Genomic DNA, 16377 nt, shown 5'->3' on the forward strand with positions numbered 1-16377 from the left:
ACACATATATGAGCTCTTTGTCTGCATGTGCGTTCACACACCCGAAGAGGGCATCAGGTCCCATTATAGATGGCTGTGAGCCATCATGTGGTTACTGAAAGTTGAACTCAGGGCCTCTGGAGGAGCAGCCAGTGCCCTTAGCCGAAGTTGCTTCTCTTTTTATGTTCTCTTCCCATTCACTTAGTTTCATAACCCAGAAATGCGAGCATCCACTTGAGGCGTGAATGGAGCCAGCAGCTGGGGGCCTCTAGGTGAAGAACTCCGAGTCCAGAAGGGAACTGGAGACTCTTCCAGCTGGGGTGATGCTGGCATCTTAAGAACGGATTTGATTATTCAGGGAGAAACAGAAGGGAATGAGAGGAGAAAAGGCCGAGGATAGAGGCTCAAGAATGAAGAAAAGGAAGACCAAGGAATGGCGGGTCGGCCGGAAGGAAAGAGGAAGCACGGGAGCCTCAGCACAGGAGCGAAGGGTGTCAAGAGGGCATGTGTAAGGAATGAGGAGGTGGCCACCGGGCCCGGCAGTTAGGAAGCCACTGGAAACCTTGGGAAGACCTGCACTGGTGGAGCCGGGCAAGCAGAAGTGAGACTGCAGTGGGCAGGGGAAACTGCGGAAGGGTGGCAGGAGACACAGTGACCTTTCCAGGAAGCTTTATCGTGAAGGGGAAAAGGCCGGCTGTGTGCGCTCAGGGATGAGACTAGGATTTAATTTTTCGAGGAAATGCCAGGCACAGTGATGGTTTCTGTGATCCCAGCACACGGGAGGTGGAGGCAGAAGGGTCAGGGCATCGTTAGTAACATGGTCTTTGAGGTTGTCCTGGGCTACATAAGACCCTGCCCCTCCCGCCTCCAACAAAAGGGAGTGGGTGGGGCTAGAGAGATGGCTCGACTGTCAAGAGCACTGGACGCTTTTCCAGAGGACCAGGGTTCGATTCCCAGCACCTACATGGTGGCTTACAACCATCTGTGACTACAGTTGCAGATTATCTGATGCCCTTTTCTGGCCTCCAAAGGTACCAGGTACACAACATATGGTGCATATACAGCCAGGACACACACACACTCTCACACACATACACACACACACACACACACACACACACACACACACACACACTAAAAGATGAGAAAAAAAAAGATTTAAGATTGAAAACAAAGTCCCTGAGGAAGAGAGTGAAGTGTGGAATAAATATAAATTTGACCTAGACAGAGTGCTAGCTTCCCCAAGCCTCATGACACAGAGGGCAGAGGGCAGAATAAGGACACACTTGGAGTCAGGAAGGTGGGAGTTCTTGACTTTGGAGAGATTTAAGAAAAAAAAAACACATACATATATATATATGTATGTGTTTTTTTTTCCGAGACAGAGTCTCTCTGTGTTAGCCTTGGCTGTCCTGGACTTGCTTTGTAAACCAGGCTGGCCTCGAACTCATAGAGATCCACCTGCCTTTGCCTCCCGAGTGCTGGGATTATAGGCGTGCGCCACCACGCCCGGCCTAAAGATTTATTTATTATGTATACAATGTTGTATCTGCATGTACAACTGCATGGCAGAAGAGGGCATCAGATCTCATTATAGATGGTTGTGAGCCACCATGTGGTTGCTGAAAATTGAACTCAGCAGGACCTTTGGAAGAGCAGACAGTGTTCTTAACCTCTGAGCCATCTCTCTAGCCCCTGAGATTTTTGTTTGTTTGGTTTTTGTTTTGTTTTGTTTTTCAAGACAGGGTTTCTCTATGTAGCCTTAGCTGTCCTGGACTCACTTTGTAGACCAGGCTGGCCTCAAACTTACAGAGATCCGCCTGCCTCTGCCTCCTGAGTGCTGGTATTAAAGGCATGAGCCACCATGCCCAACTGACTTTGGAGATATTTTTGTCACCATATTTTCAGTTCTAAAATATTGGAACCGAGAGAAAAACTCCCTCAACTATACTTTTTCCCTTTTGATGACTTGTCACCAATTCAACAAAGGATACATGATTCTAAGCCAGGTGGTCAGGCGTATGAGGAACAAGCTGGCTCCCTGGGAGAACTCCAGCTCCAGCTCGGGGCCGGTCTTGCCTGTGTTGCAGTCGATGAACTTGGTGAGAATCTGAGCTCGCAGGCTCTTGCCAGCGTTGTCCCAGTCTTGCAGGAAGCTTAGGAGCCGGCTGGTTGCTGCCTGCTCCTTTACAGACGTCATGACCAGCCAGGACCGAGGCTCACTTGTAGGTACAGAAAACAGGGTACTGTAATGTTTAGAATCATGTGAACCCATAACTATGTGGGCTGCACTTTTCTCCTGATCTACTGCAGGCCAGGAAAGCCTTTGTGCTGAGGTAACTATGCACAAAAACCATGCTATGGGGCCGAGGGCATGGCTCACTGGTAGTGCTTGCAGGAACCTCTGAGTTCCATCCCTAGCCCTGCACAAAACAAGTGAATGAATGATGGCTGAGGCTGTAGCTCACAGGTAGAGTACTCACCCAGCATGTACAAGGTCCTAGGTTTGATCCCCAGCACTGGGGGAGACTCCCCTGGAGGAAAGGTCTCCTGTTACTTGAGCAGGGAGCCTTTGGCCAGGTTGTGATGGAGTGAACAGTATCATGGTGGCCCAGCAGTGGCACAAACCTACAGTCCTGGTACTTCCAGACACTGAGGCAGGAGAGGAGGATTTCCAAGTGAGCTGAGAAAGATGCTGTTTCAATGATAACAGATACTGGGCTGGTCTTGAAATCAGAGGTTGGCTTGCCTCTGTGTCCCAGGCGTTAGGATTATATAGTGGTTTTGTTTTGTTTGTTGTTTTTGAGATATAGTTTTGCTATGTAGACCAGGCTGGCCTTGAACTCATGACAAACCTGAATGCTGAATTACAGGAGTTCAGTTAAACATGGCTTTCCCCCCCTGTATATGTAAAGTGTGTGTATGTGTGTGTGTGTGTGTGTGTGTGTGTGTGTGTGTTGGTATGCATACATATACATGAGTGTGGACATGCATGTGGAGGTCAGAGGTTGATGTTGCATATCTTTCTTAACTGCTCTTCCCTTTATTATTATTTTTTGAGGTAGATTTTGCTATGTAGCCTTGGCTGTCGTGGAACTCCATTTATAGGCCAGGCAGGCCTAGAACTCCTGCCTCTGCCTCTTGAGTTCTAGAATAAAAGGTGTGCGCCACCATGCCTGGCCCTGCCACCTTAGTTTTTGAGATAAGGTCTTTCGTTGAACCTGGAACGCACCAATTTGGCTAGACTGGCTGGCTGTTGAGTGTTAGCCTTGAAAACCACCCAGTGCCGGGTTCGTAGTTGAGTGCTACCATGGCTGGTAGCTCTGTGAAGGCCGGAAGTGAGCAGACACAAGATGTGGCATGGAAGGGAGAAGGTGTTTGCGAAAAAGCTTCAGCGGCTCTCAGTGTACTTCAGGCAGGATGGGAGACTGGGGTCTTTTGAGATGCTGCCCCCTTTGGGCTTTTTGTTTGTTTTGTTTTTGTTTTTGAGACCAGGTCTCTCTGTGTAGCCTTGGCTGTCCTGGGCTCGCTTTGAAGACCATGCTAGCCTCAAACTCACAGCGATCCACCTGCCTCTGCCTCCCGAGTGCTGGGATTAAAGGCGTGCGCCACCACGCCCGGCTGAGACACTGCCCCCTTTCTGCTGATAACTTTTGGCAAAGTTCTTCCTAACCTTGTACCTGGGGCATTTATTCTAACTCTTTGAAAACAACTCAAAGTAAAGTTAGTGAGAAGAGCCGGTTCCTATTCCACAGCTGGATTAATGGGCTGTGGTTTGTAGGAGCCTGTGTCCTTGGGAGAGTGTTTTCGGTGGGGGGAGGGGAGGCTTAAAATAAACCCGTTTCCCAAAAATAGTTGTGATTGAAAGTGTTATTATCCATAACAAATGTTAGTGCTGATGGGATAGAGGCACGTGCGATTCTTTTGTCTAACAGACAAGTGAAAGTCATATTTCACATTATCGTGGGGTTTTCTGTGATTTACAGAATATTTGTGAAACATTACTTGCAGCGGCCATGATTGATATGGCGGGAACAGCTTGTGTGTGTGAGATGTGTATTTCACAAAGACTGTTCAACATGAAATTTACAGTCCCATAAAGTGCTCCTACATCTTCGCCAGAGATCTAGTTAAAAGGACTTTACAGTCTGAAACATCCTAAAATTGATTCTAAATTAACGTTTCCTCACATGTATTTGAGATATTGATGGGGCCCCGCTATCAGACTTTTATTAGGAAGCGATAATCTGAGGCATGCTGAGACAGACGTACATACATACCAACCTCCACGACTCCCCAGAGGACACCAGGTCTGTGTTCCTGGGAAGGGCGCCCACACAGCTTCAGGAAGACACTGCAAGGTCCAATCAGCCTCTAGAACTGGGGGGACAAGAGTGGACCAATTTAAGCGCGCACACACACACACACACACACACACACACACACACACGACCAAACCCTCATGGGATGTCATCAATTATGGCAAACTCTGTTGCAGTCAGAGACATAAAAATAACTGTTATAGGCTATAGACACCTTCAACAGCCAAACTGGCATTAGGAAAACAAGGACCAGGCAGGCCGTGGTGTCGAACACCTTAATTCTAGCACTGGGGAGGCAGGCAGATCTCTGTAAACCCGAGGTCAGCTTGGTCTACAGAGTGAGTTCCAGGATAGCCAGGGCTACATAGAGAAACCCTGTCTCAAAAACAACAAAACCAAAAGAAAAAAAAAGTAAAAGAAATAAAGACTGGGGTTGGAGAGATGGCTCAGAGGTTAAGGGCACTGACTGCTCCTCCAGAGGTCCTGAGTTCAATTCCCAGCAACCACATGGTGGCTCACAACCATCTATATAATGTGATCTGATGCCCTCCTCTGGCTTGCAGGTGTACATGCAGGCAGAGCACTGTAAACATGATAATAAATAAATAAATAAATAAATAAATAAATAATCTTAAAAGAAAGAAAGAAAGACTGACAGGACAGTGGCTCTTTTAGACCCTCGGGAGGAGGGGCTAAGACCTCAGGATTAACCTAGGGACAGAACTCTTGAGCCCTACCTGAGAGGCTCCCGGCATCTCTAGGGTAGAAACCTTCTTGCAGGACACAATGTGCAATGGTCCCTCAAAGTCCCCAAGCTCACTCGCCCCTTATGTTCGTCTTTCTTTCCTCTTTGCTCTTTCTTCCTACCACACAGGGTCTCACTATGTAGCCCAGGCTGGCCTCAGACATGATCTCAGCCTTCTGCGTCCTAGGTTTGCTGGCTTGTGCCCGCCACACCTAGATTTAACTTTTTTTTTTCAGACAGGGTCTCTCTGTGTAGCCCTGGCTGTCCTGGACTCACTTTGTAGACCAGGCTGGTCTCGAACTCACAGCGATCTGCCTGCCTCTACCTCCCTAGTGCTGGGAGCCACCATGCTCGGCTTCTAGCTTTAACTCTTTTTTTTTTTTTTTTTTTTGGTTTTTCGAGACAGGGTCTCTCTGTGTTAGCTTTGGCTGTCCTGGACTCACTTTGTAGACCAGGCTGGCCTCAAACTCACAGCGATCCGCCCGCCTCTGCCTCCCAAGTGCTGGGATTAAAGGCGTGCGTCACCACGCCCGGCTTAGCTTTAACTCTTAAATGTGCCCATTGAGCAGCCTCTACAAGGTGCTGTGGGAGACATTAGTGCACGTGGCCTTGCCAGGGCCCTGAAGCCACTCCTCAGGGAGGAACAGGAGGTTTGAAATGAACTAGGCTCAGAGCGATGAAATCAAAGCAACAACAGCGCCCGCCTAGCCCCGAGCCTCTCTCTGCCTCCCTCCACAGGCGCCTGCCTAGCCCCGAGCCTCTCTCTGCCTCCTCCACAGGCAGCCGTTTCGCCTCCTCTGGTATTTACTTCCACATTTCCAAAGAACAAATGCACACCCAACTTGTTATGGGATGGACTGTCTCCCTCAGTCTCATATGTTGAAATCCCAAATCCCCAGCACCTTAGAATATGACTACACTTTGAGGTAGGCTCTGTGCAGACACATGAGCGCATGTCAATATGAAACTCGTCTAGAGGCGAGGTTAGTTGCAGAGGTCATTCTTCGTACTTTGAGACAGGGTCTCTCATTCCCCCTGGGCCTCACCAACCCTGTGGGCTAGGCTCGCAGGTTAATTAGCCCTAGGCGTCCATTTGTCTCTGCTGGATTATAAGAATGACAGCGTGCCTGGCTTGCTCTCCTGCCTCCTCTTCTTTACACGTGGGCACTGGGGATTGAACTCAGGTCTTTACGCTTGCGAGGCAAATCTTCTACCAACAGAGCTATACTTTGGTCCTGATAGGGTCTTTAAAACAGCAACCAGGATAAAGTGGGGTCATTAAGGTGCACCTTTGCTTAGTATGAAGTTATTTTTACAAGAAGAGATCAGGGCTGGGTATGGTGGTACACGCAGGTCTTTGATTCCAACACTTGAGAGGCAGAGGCAGGTGGATGTCTGTGGTTAGCCTGGATTCAGTATCTAAAAGGACCATGGGACACTGAAATGGTTGGTGGAGGCACGAGGGACATCAGAGCCTAGCACTGGGTCCCTGAGGCCACAGCCACAGGATTGTGATTGGACCAGTTGATGATGGGCTGGGACCCTGTAGAGTGGCCCCTATGTGAGGCCAGTGTAGAGGAGCCTCCAAGGCCCTCCTGCAAGTTGCCCTCTGACTTCCACACACACAGCATGGTATATGCACAGTCCACTCCCCAATGATAACAACATATTTTTATTTTTTATTTTTATTTTTTGGTTTTTCGAGACAGGGTTTCTCTGTGTAGCCTTGGCTGTCCTGGACTCACTTTGTAGACCAGGCTGGCCTCGAACTCACAGTGATCCACCTGCCTCTGCCTCCCAAGTGCTGGGATTAAAGGCGTACGCCACCACACCTGGCAACATATTTTTAAAAATTAAAAAATACTAGCTGGGTGTGGTGGCTCAAGACTGTAATCCCAGAGCTCAGAGAGGCAGAGGCAAGTGGGTCTCTCTGAGTTCGAGGCCAGCCTGGTCTACAAAGCAAGTCCAGGACAGTCAAGGCTACACAAAGAAACCCTGTCTCAAAAAAAAAATTAGAAGATATTAGAACATGGAATATCAAAATGAAGATACAGGGGAAGACGGCCATCTGCAGTGGAAGCGAGAGGCCCTGCAGCATCTGATATCAGCTTTCAGCCTACAGACCAGGGAGGAAACACAGGGCTGCCATGTGATATCAGCTTTCAGCCTACAGGCCAGGGAGGAAACACAGGGCTGCCATGTGATATAGTTTTCAGCCTACAGACCAGGAAGGGAACACAGGGCTGCCACGTGATAGTTTTCAGCCTACAGACCATGAAGGGAACACTGGGCTGCCATGTGATATCAGCTTTCAGTCTACAGGCCAGGGAGGAAACACAGGGCTGCCATGTGATATAGTTTTCAGCCTATAGACCAGGAAGGGAACACAGGGCTGCCACGTGATAGTTTTCAGCCTACAGACCATGAAGGGAACACTGGGCTGCCATGTGATATAGTTTTCAGCCTACAGACCAAGGAGGGAACACAGGGCTACTATGTGATATTAGCTTTCAACTTACAGATCAGGGAGGGAACACAGGGCTGCCACGTGATAGTTTTCAGCCTACAGACCAGGAAGGGAACACAGGGCTGCCATGTGATATAGTTTTCAGCCTACAGACCAGGGAGAGAACACAGGGCTGCCATGTGATATAGTTTTAGCCTACAGACCAGGGAGAGAACACAGGGCTGCCATGTGCATGCGGTGCCCACCTTGGATCTGGAGTTACAGGTGGCTGAGCTGATGTGGGCGCTTGGAACGGAACCGGGGTCCTCTGCAAGAGCAGCCAGTGCTTTTAACCTCTGAGCCAGGACTCCAGCTTCGCTCCTGCTGTGTAAGCCACCCACCCATGGCTCTTTGTCATGGTAGCTTCAGCAAACTGATACACTACTATTACTTGATTTATCAATTTTGGACAACATTTATTATTTATTATTTTGGCAGCTGAGGAATTAGCTCTCTGGAAAAATTCCAACCCTCCCTTTCCTCCTCCTTATCCTCACAATAATTTCCCACAATTTACAGTTAAATCAATACTGTTTACATTATTGACCAAGTAAATAAACTCTCCAGTCAAGCAACAGAATACTATTGCGTTTTCTTTTCTTACGGTTGGTTTTTACCTAGAGTCAATCACGGCCATTTCTTTTCAATCATTTAGTTCTAATTATCTGCAGTGATTTACCTCACAAATGTTCCATATGTAGCGCATTTTTCCCCCTAAATGTTCAACCCACATCTAGTCCCTTCCTCTTCCTGGAGACCTGTGTCCATGGACCTCTTTCTCCTTCAGGTGGGGCTCACTACAAATGCTGCCTTGCGGCTTCCTTTTACTGTTCTTTACTGTTGCGGCTCACATCTTATTTCTTGGTTTACATCTGGTTTTCTTGAGGCGTGTCCTGGAAAATCTTCCCTCAGATCAAGTCTCCCCTTCGCTTCCATTGGTAAGTCTGAGGTCATTCTGATTCCTGCCTGTGCCTGGGTGGCTCTCCTCTGCTGGTGACTTTATTGTTTGTTTTTTCGAGACAAGGTTTCTCTGTGTAGCCTTGGCTGTCCTAGACTCGCTTTGCAGACCAGGCTGGCCTCAAACTCACAGCGATCTGCCTGCCTCTGCCTCCCAAGTGCTGAGATTAAAGAGGTGCACCACCACGCCCAGCCCCCTTTTTGTTTTATTATATGTGTACGGGTGTTCATCTGTACACATATCTGGGCACCACATGTGTGCCTGGTGCCTCCTGAGAGCCAGAAGAGGGCATCAGAGTCTCTGGAGCTGGAGTTACATGTAGTTGTGATTCTTCTTTTATTTTTTTCTAAGACTGGGTTTCTCTGTGTAGCCTTGGCTGTCGTGGACTTGCTTTGTAGAACAGGCTGGCCTCGAACTCACAGGGATCCACCTGCCTCTGCCTCCCGAGTGCTGGGACTAAAGGTGAGTGCCACCACTGCCCAGTAGTTACAGGTAGTTGTAAGCCACTGTGTGGGTGTTGAGAATTGGACATGAGGCCTTGCTCTTGACCTCTGAGTGTCTCTCCAGCCCTACAGAGTGCCTTATAAGTCAATCACTACAGTTCAAACACTGTGTTCTGATGGGGCAAGCACAGGATACTTGGTTTGGTTAGGGTGCTAGCTGTTATGAAAGGTCTATGGCTAGCCAGGGGGGACACAGGGAAAGTGTATTCTAGGCAGAGAGAATAAAATATGCAGCTGGCTCAGAGGTAAGTAGAGGCATAAAAAATGTCAAGTAGTAGGTGGTACTGTGCAGTAATTAGGGCTGTGGATTCTGGAGCTGGGTGACCTTAGGCTGGTTAGTCAATGTCTCTGGGCCTCAGTTTTATTAGCCACAATGCAACGATCATAATATCTTATTAAGGCTTAATATAAGCCAGGTGTGGTGGCACATACTTGCAATCCCTGCAATCAGAGAGGCAGAGGCAAGCGAATTGCTAGAGGCCAGCCTGGTCTACAAAGTGAGTTCAGGACAGCCAGAGCTACACAGAGAAACCCTGACTCGAAAAACAAACAAATAGCTGGGTGTAGTGGCGCACGCCTTTAATCCCAGCACTTGGGAGGCCGAGGCAGGTGGATCGCTGTGAGTATGAGGCCAGCCTGGTCTACAAAGTGAGTCTAGAACAGCCAAGGCTACACAGAGAAACCCTATCTCGAAAATCAAAAGAGAAAAGGAAGAAGAAGAAGAAGAAGAAGAAGAAGAAGAAGAAGAAGAAGAAGAAGAAGAAGAAAAACAAACAAGACTCAGTATAAACCCTCCAAGGTTAGAAAGAAGTCCTCGGTTGAAGCAGGCTCTTGGTCTTGGCCCATAGCTCGGCTGGTAGAAGGTTTGCATGTTATGCATGAAGCCATGGATCTTGATCCCTATTACCCTAAAAACTGGGTGTGGCACAGCACATCTGTAATCCCAGGCCTTAGTCAGAGGCAAGAGAACCTTCTTTTCCTTTCTTCCCCCTCCCTCTCTTTCTCCTCCCTTTCTTTTCTTTCTTTCTTTCTTTCTTTCTTTCTTTTTTTCTTTCTTTCTTTCTTTCTAGACACAGTTTCTCTGTGTAGTCTTGACTGGCCTTGAACTCACAGAGATCCCCTTGCCTTTGCCTCTTGAGTGCCCGACTGAAGGTCTGCACCACCGCCTGGCCTGACTTTGTTTTGGAAATCCCCGGATTACTGCCTATGATAACTGGAAGATGAGGCTGGAGAGATGGCGCTGTGGTTAAAAGCACTTGCTGTTCTTCCAGAGGACCTGGGTGCAGCTCCCACACCCCAGGTTGGGTAGATTATAACTGCTTGTAACTCCAGTTCCAAGGGATCTGACACCTTCTCCTGGACTCTGTATGCTCTGTACACCCACAGCATACATCCACACAAAAATACACATTTTAAAAAAGACATGGGCCTGAAGATATAGCTCAGCAGGCTGCTCTTGCGGGAGAGCTGGGCTGACTCCTAGGACTGACATGGACTCACAACCTTCTGTAACTCAATTCCAGGGCACCGGACACCCTCTTCTGGCATACACAGACACCAGGCACGAGCCTGTGCACAGACATACATGTGGGCAAAAGAGGCAAGACCCGTGGTGGGGACCAGACCAGAAGCCATTCCTGTAATCTGGCAAAGATGCCTAATGGCCCAAGGAGAATATAGAATCAGAAAGGCCTCTTGGGAAGAAACAATGGGACCCAGCGACTGAGTGGCTGTGGGGAATGAAAGAAAGGGAGGAAGCGATCAGGTTCACAGGGAATGAAGGGCCCATCAGACATTCCCCAAGCCACCTCTGCAGTTTTCTTTGCAGTACTGGGGAGAACCTAGGACCACTTACATAGTAGGTAAATGCTATACCACTGAGATGCACTCCATGTAGCCCAGGCTGGCCTCAACTTATTATGTAGCCAAGGAAGATCCTAAACATGCTCATATGCACCATACACAATAGTAAAAAAATATTTATTTTATTTTTCTTTATTCATTTTGGTTTTTCTGAGACAGGGTTTCTCTGTTTAACAGAGCGCTGTCTGTTATGGACTCACTTTGTAGACCAGGCTGCCTCTGCCTCCCAAGTGCTGGGATTAAAGGTGTGTGTCACCACACCCGGCCCCCAAAAATAAATTTTTGAAAAAGGTCCCTACCTGGAGGGCTGGAGAGATGGCTCAGTAGTTAAGAGCACTGGCTCCTCTTCCAGAGGACCCAGGTTCAATTCCCAGCTCACAAGCCAGCTCACAACTGTCTGTAACTCCTGTTCCAGGGGAACTGACACCCTAACACAGACATACATGCAATCAAAACGCCAATGTAATAAAATAAAAAGAAATTATTTTAAAAAACAATAGGGCTGGGCATGGTGGCACATGCCTTTAATCCCAGCCCTCGGATGCAGAGGCAGGTGGATTGCTGTGAGTTCAAGGCCAGCCTGGTCTAAGCGAGTCCAGGACAGCCAAAGCTAACTCTGTCTCGAAAAACAAAAAACAAAAAACAAAAAAAAAAAAAGTAAAAAAATAATAGGGGTCCCTACCTAACCTACCTCCAGTCACTTTCATATGACTGGACCCCTAGGTTTCAATCTTCCAGGCTCTGCAGGGGCTTTCCAGGCCCTGCCACCAGGAGTGGCCAGCTTCTTTTTCGTCCTTTGGCAAATCCCCTGGGCCACTTCAGGGCTCTTGCCTCGGTGGCCCCTTCTTCTGTCACCTTTCTTTCTCCCTGGAGGCAGAGCTCAAGGGCAGGGTTGGTTTTCCTGTGCCCTGTTGGGGGCGGGGGAGCGGGGCGGGCGGCATAAGATAGATGTTTAATAAATGCTTGCCGGCTGATGAGAAACCAGCCGGCTCTTGTTTTGATGTTTATATCCGAATGTCCGTGATATGTAGGTACATAAAACTGCAGCCTTCTCAAAGCTGCTATGTGCAGAGTGTCGGAAGCTCCATCCAAGGAGGCCGGCCGGTGCGAGGTCTATGAGGCATTTTACAACCATGACAGGGGCTGGCGACGCAGGCAGCGGTGTCATCTTTAGATACTAAGGACAGGGATTTGGTGCCATGAACGGTCAGTTAAATTGTAATTAGAGAGAGCTGTTCTTCTGAAAACCATAATGTTCTTTAGCTGCTGCCAAATGGCATCCAAGAAGGGGAGAAAATTTTTTGAAATGTTAAAGAAATGATTTCCAATTTGGTGCTCACAAGCAGAGACTCTAATGATCAGCAGAAATGAGAAGCAAACAAATTAGCGCTAATGGAAAATGGCTTTTGGAAAAGAGGATTTAATTTATAGTCAGTCGATCATGGCATGCAGGGGGCAATAAAAGTCGGTTTCACCAGCTTGATCAGAACTGGGGCTCGCATGGAATGCCAGAGAAAAGTGCCCAGCTCCATCACGCTCACTGCAGTCTCTCTGTAAGTGGCAGCCAATTCTGACTGTCGTTACTTCACCTTGGAGAGAAAATGGTGTGAAAAATCATAGTACATGAAATTAAAATCCAGATTAGAAACCTTCGTCCAAATTGTTTGTGGCCTTCTCACCTTGGCGAAGTCTCCTGCAAGAGTGACCAGCACACTTTGTCTTCTGCCCAGAAGGGACTCTTTAATCACCGTTCCGTCGTCAGAGGTGACTAATAAGTGGGGTGTAATCCACAAACCACCTCTACCAGCAAGTGAACCAACATCATAAAACTTCAAAACTGCAGCCCATGCTAAGTCAAAGGTCCTTAGCAACATTCAAAAGGAAGCTATCAATAGTTAACAATTAAGAGAAGGCAGGCATGTGAACCCAGCACTAGGGAGACCGAGGCAGGGGAACCACCACAACTTCAGTGCTATTCTGGCCTATGTAGCAAGTACCAGGCCATCCAGGACAAATGTAGCAAGATCCTGTCTCAAAAAATAAACCAAGCCAAATAAATAAAAAACTAAAAAAAGCTCAATGTCTTGTTCTTAGACAACATTTACCAGAGAGACCCCCTTGTAAAGCCTCTACCCCAAATTTATAATAAAACATCTATAAAAACAAGAAACCTCCAGAACAAGGGTTATCGGCTTGGCTCGCACTCTCTGTCACCTCAGAAACAAGATCACTTGCTTCTGTTACTGGGGGGGGGGGGTCTCACTGGCAAAGTCAAACAAGCTCTTCTCTTTGGAGTCCTGTTTTTATTTCTCACTCTTAGTCCCTCATCCTCCTCCCCTGCCTTTTTTCTGTGTAGTCCTGGCTGTCCTGGAACGTACGCTGTAGACCAGGCTAGCTTCCAACTCAGAGATCTGGCGGCCTCTACCTCTGGGATTAAAGGCGTACGCTACCACTGCCTGGCTTTCAGTCCTCCTCTTCCTCCTCTTCTTCCTCCTCCTCCTTCCCCCGCCTCCTTTTCCTCCTCCTCCTCTTTCTCCTTCTCCTCCTCCCTCTTCTTTCTGAGACAGGGTTTCTCTGTGTAGCCTTGGCTGCCCTGGACTCACTTTGTAGACCAGGCTGGCCTCGAACTCACAGAGATCCACCTGCCTCTGCCTCCCTAAGTGCTAGGATTACAGGCATGTGCTACAATGCCCGGCTTCTCATGCCTCTCCTTAAGTTATATTTTTAATCATGTGGGAGTTTTTTGATGTTATTGTTTTTTTTTTTTCTCTTAGCTCTAAAGCTAAATGCTCAAACCTGTAGCCCAGCTTTCATGAGGCTGATGTGACAGGGTCACCACAAGCTTGAGGGGTACACTGAAAGTTCCAGGATAGCCTGGGTTACAGGAAAAAACACCATCTCAAAACATAAAATCAAAAAACACTAAAAGAACAGGGCATGGTGGTGCACACCTGTAATCCCAGCACTCGGGAGGCAGAGGCAGGCGGATCGCTGTTGAGTTCAGTATCAGCCTAGTCTACAGGGCAGCCAGGGCTAGACAGAGAAACCCTGTCTCAAGCCAAACAACAACAAAAATGGTGCCACTCCCTGGTGACCTAACATTCAAGTCTATGAGCCTAGGGGGGCCGTTCTTATTCAAACAGCACATTCCACTTCCTCGCTTCCATAGAGTTGTAGCCAGATCATAATGCAAAAATGCATCAGTCCAACTTCAAAGGTCCCCCTAGTCTATAACAGGCTCAACACTGTTTAAAAGTTCAAACTCTCTCCTGAGATTCAAGGCAATTTCTTCTTAACCGTAACCCCCGTAAAATCAAAATTAAAAAGCAGATCACATACTCTCAACATACAATGGCACAGAATACACATCATCATTCCAAAAGGGAGGAAAGGGAGCACAGAGAGGAAATCCTGGACCGAGGCAAGACCAAAAAAAAAAAAAAAAAAAAAAAAAAACACAGCTGGGCAAACTCCAGACTCTGCATCTCCAGGTCTGCTGTCAAAGCACTCTTCTCTCCACATCTCCAACTCCTTTCAGCTTTGTTGACGTACTTCTTTCTCATGGGCAGTTCCACTTCCTGTTGGCAGCTTCCTTGGCAGGTAGGTACCCCACAGCTCCGGCATCTCCAACATCATGGGGGTTCCAATGAAATCCAGGCTTTCACAGTTTCATGCAATGGTCTCTCTAGGCCTCCACACAGGGACACCACTGACACATACTTGGCCTCAGTGTGGCTTTGTTTTGTTTTTTTGTTTTTAGCTGTATCCTGGATTCTAAAGCCAGAACCACATTTCTGATGCTGCCAAGTTCTGCTGCTTGCTGGGGCTGGAACATGGCCCCCTTGTTCAAATATATTTTCATCATCCTTTTGTTTTTGATGGGTTCGTTCACTGCTTAAGCTTTTCTGTAATTCCTTTTCACGGGTTGGACGCTTAGCTGGGTGGGGTCACCACGCCCTTTAATCTATTTAGCTTCGAGTTTTTCTTTAATCTTTAATCTTCTTGAGTACTGGAATTGGCTCAGCAGCACACTTCCTGGGAGCTCCTTTCCTTCTCAAATTGTACATTTTGTATTTTTCCTTGTTCAGTTTGCTCCTTTTCATTATAGATCATGTGTCACAGTATATACTAGGCTGCCTTGGATATTTTTTCTTTATTTATTATGTATACAGACTATTTTGCCTGCATGTACCCCCTACATGCCAAAGAGGGCACTTGATCTCATTATAGATGGTTACGAGTCATTGTGTTGCTGGGAATTGAACTCAGGACCTTTGGAAGAGCAGCTAGTGCTCATAACCTCTGAGCCATCTCTCCAGGGTTTCTCTGTGTAGCCCTGGCTGACCTGGAACTCACTCTGTAGACCAGGTTGGCCTAGAACTTAAGAGATCTGTCTGCCTCTGCCTCCCAAGTGCTGGGATTAAAGGTGTGCGCCACCACCACCCTAGGCTGCCTTGAAATCTCCTCTGCCAACACCATTAATCCAAAACTCTTCATTTTAGCAGTAGGCAGTTTTATTTGAACAAAGGGCAGAAAGTGGCTACATGCTTTGCCAAAATATCACATGAACAGTCCCTATGCCACTTACTAATATTCTTCTCCTCTGAAACCTCTTGATCTGGGCCATCCTGATCTGCATTGCTCTCAGCATGATTGTCTTCCACACTCACACTAGTGTGGCACAGTAAGCCCCTGCATAGAGTGTTCACAGCTTTCCTAAGCCAAAGTCCCAAAGCCCACATTGCACCCACAAGCAGCACGGTCCGGCCTGTCACAGCAATACCAACTTCTGGACTGAGAAAAGTCCAGACTCTCTTGCTGTGAAGAGACACCATGACCATCGGAACTTTTATAAAGAAAACCACTTAACTGGGTGGGGATGGCTTATAGTTCTAGAGATTTAGTCTATTATCAACATAGTGGGGAGCAAGGGGGTGTGAGGGAGCCATGGTGCCATTGAGGCAGGAGCATGGGGGTGTGAGGGAGCCATGCTACCATTGAGGCAGGAGCATGGGGGTGTGAGGGAGCCATGGTGCTGTTAAAGTGGCTGTGAGTTCGGCATTCAGATCCCACCACACTGGGTTTTGTTTTTGTTATTTAACTCTCTCCATCTTTTTATTCTTTTTAAAAATAATATTGTTACTGTATAGCTGATGATGTATGTGTGAGTCTGGGTGTGTGTTTATAGCCGTACAAGTGTAAAGGGTCAAAGGTAATGGTGAGGAGTTGGGGCTCCTTCCTCCTTTAGGTGGGTTCAGGGATGGAGCGCAGGCCACCAGGCTGGCTCAGCAAGCACCTTTACCCACTGAGCCATCTCACCATCAATTACCACCTGGAGCTTGTTAATTTGGCTAGACTGGCTGGCCAGCAAGTTTCTGGGATCTGCCTGCCTCTGTTGCCCCAGTTCTGGGGTTACAGATGTGTGCCACCACACCTGTGCATCTTTTATGTAGGTCCTGGGGGTCTAAGTTGGCTCCTCATGTTTGTTCAGGAAACACTTT

General features: G+C 47.7%; 1 protein-coding gene across 6 annotated transcripts in view; it reads right to left on the reverse strand.

The window, feature by feature from the left end:
* The window catches only part of ARMH1 (armadillo like helical domain containing 1), a 41365-nt gene that overhangs the window by 22929 nt on the left and 2059 nt on the right, over window positions 1-16377 (reverse strand). For 4 of the 6 annotated variants that reach the window (XM_084786618.1, XM_084786613.1, XM_084786617.1 and 1 more), the window contains exons 2-3: window positions 4264-4359; window positions 1974-2201 (exon numbers count right to left, since the gene is read on the reverse strand). In XM_084786618.1, the coding sequence (XP_084642744.1) occupies window positions 1974-2179 (206 nt within the window). In that variant the 5' untranslated portion in view covers window positions 2180-2201; window positions 4264-4359. Of the gene's footprint in view, window positions 1-1973; window positions 2202-4259; window positions 4360-16377 lie in introns of all 6 variants that reach the window. The other 2 variants (XM_084786615.1, XM_084786616.1) reach the window with 1 other exon arrangement.

This window comes from Acomys minous, assembly GCF_964271855.1.
Source record: "Acomys minous genome assembly, chromosome: 6".
Lineage (NCBI taxonomy): Eukaryota > Metazoa > Chordata > Mammalia > Rodentia > Muridae > Acomys > Acomys minous.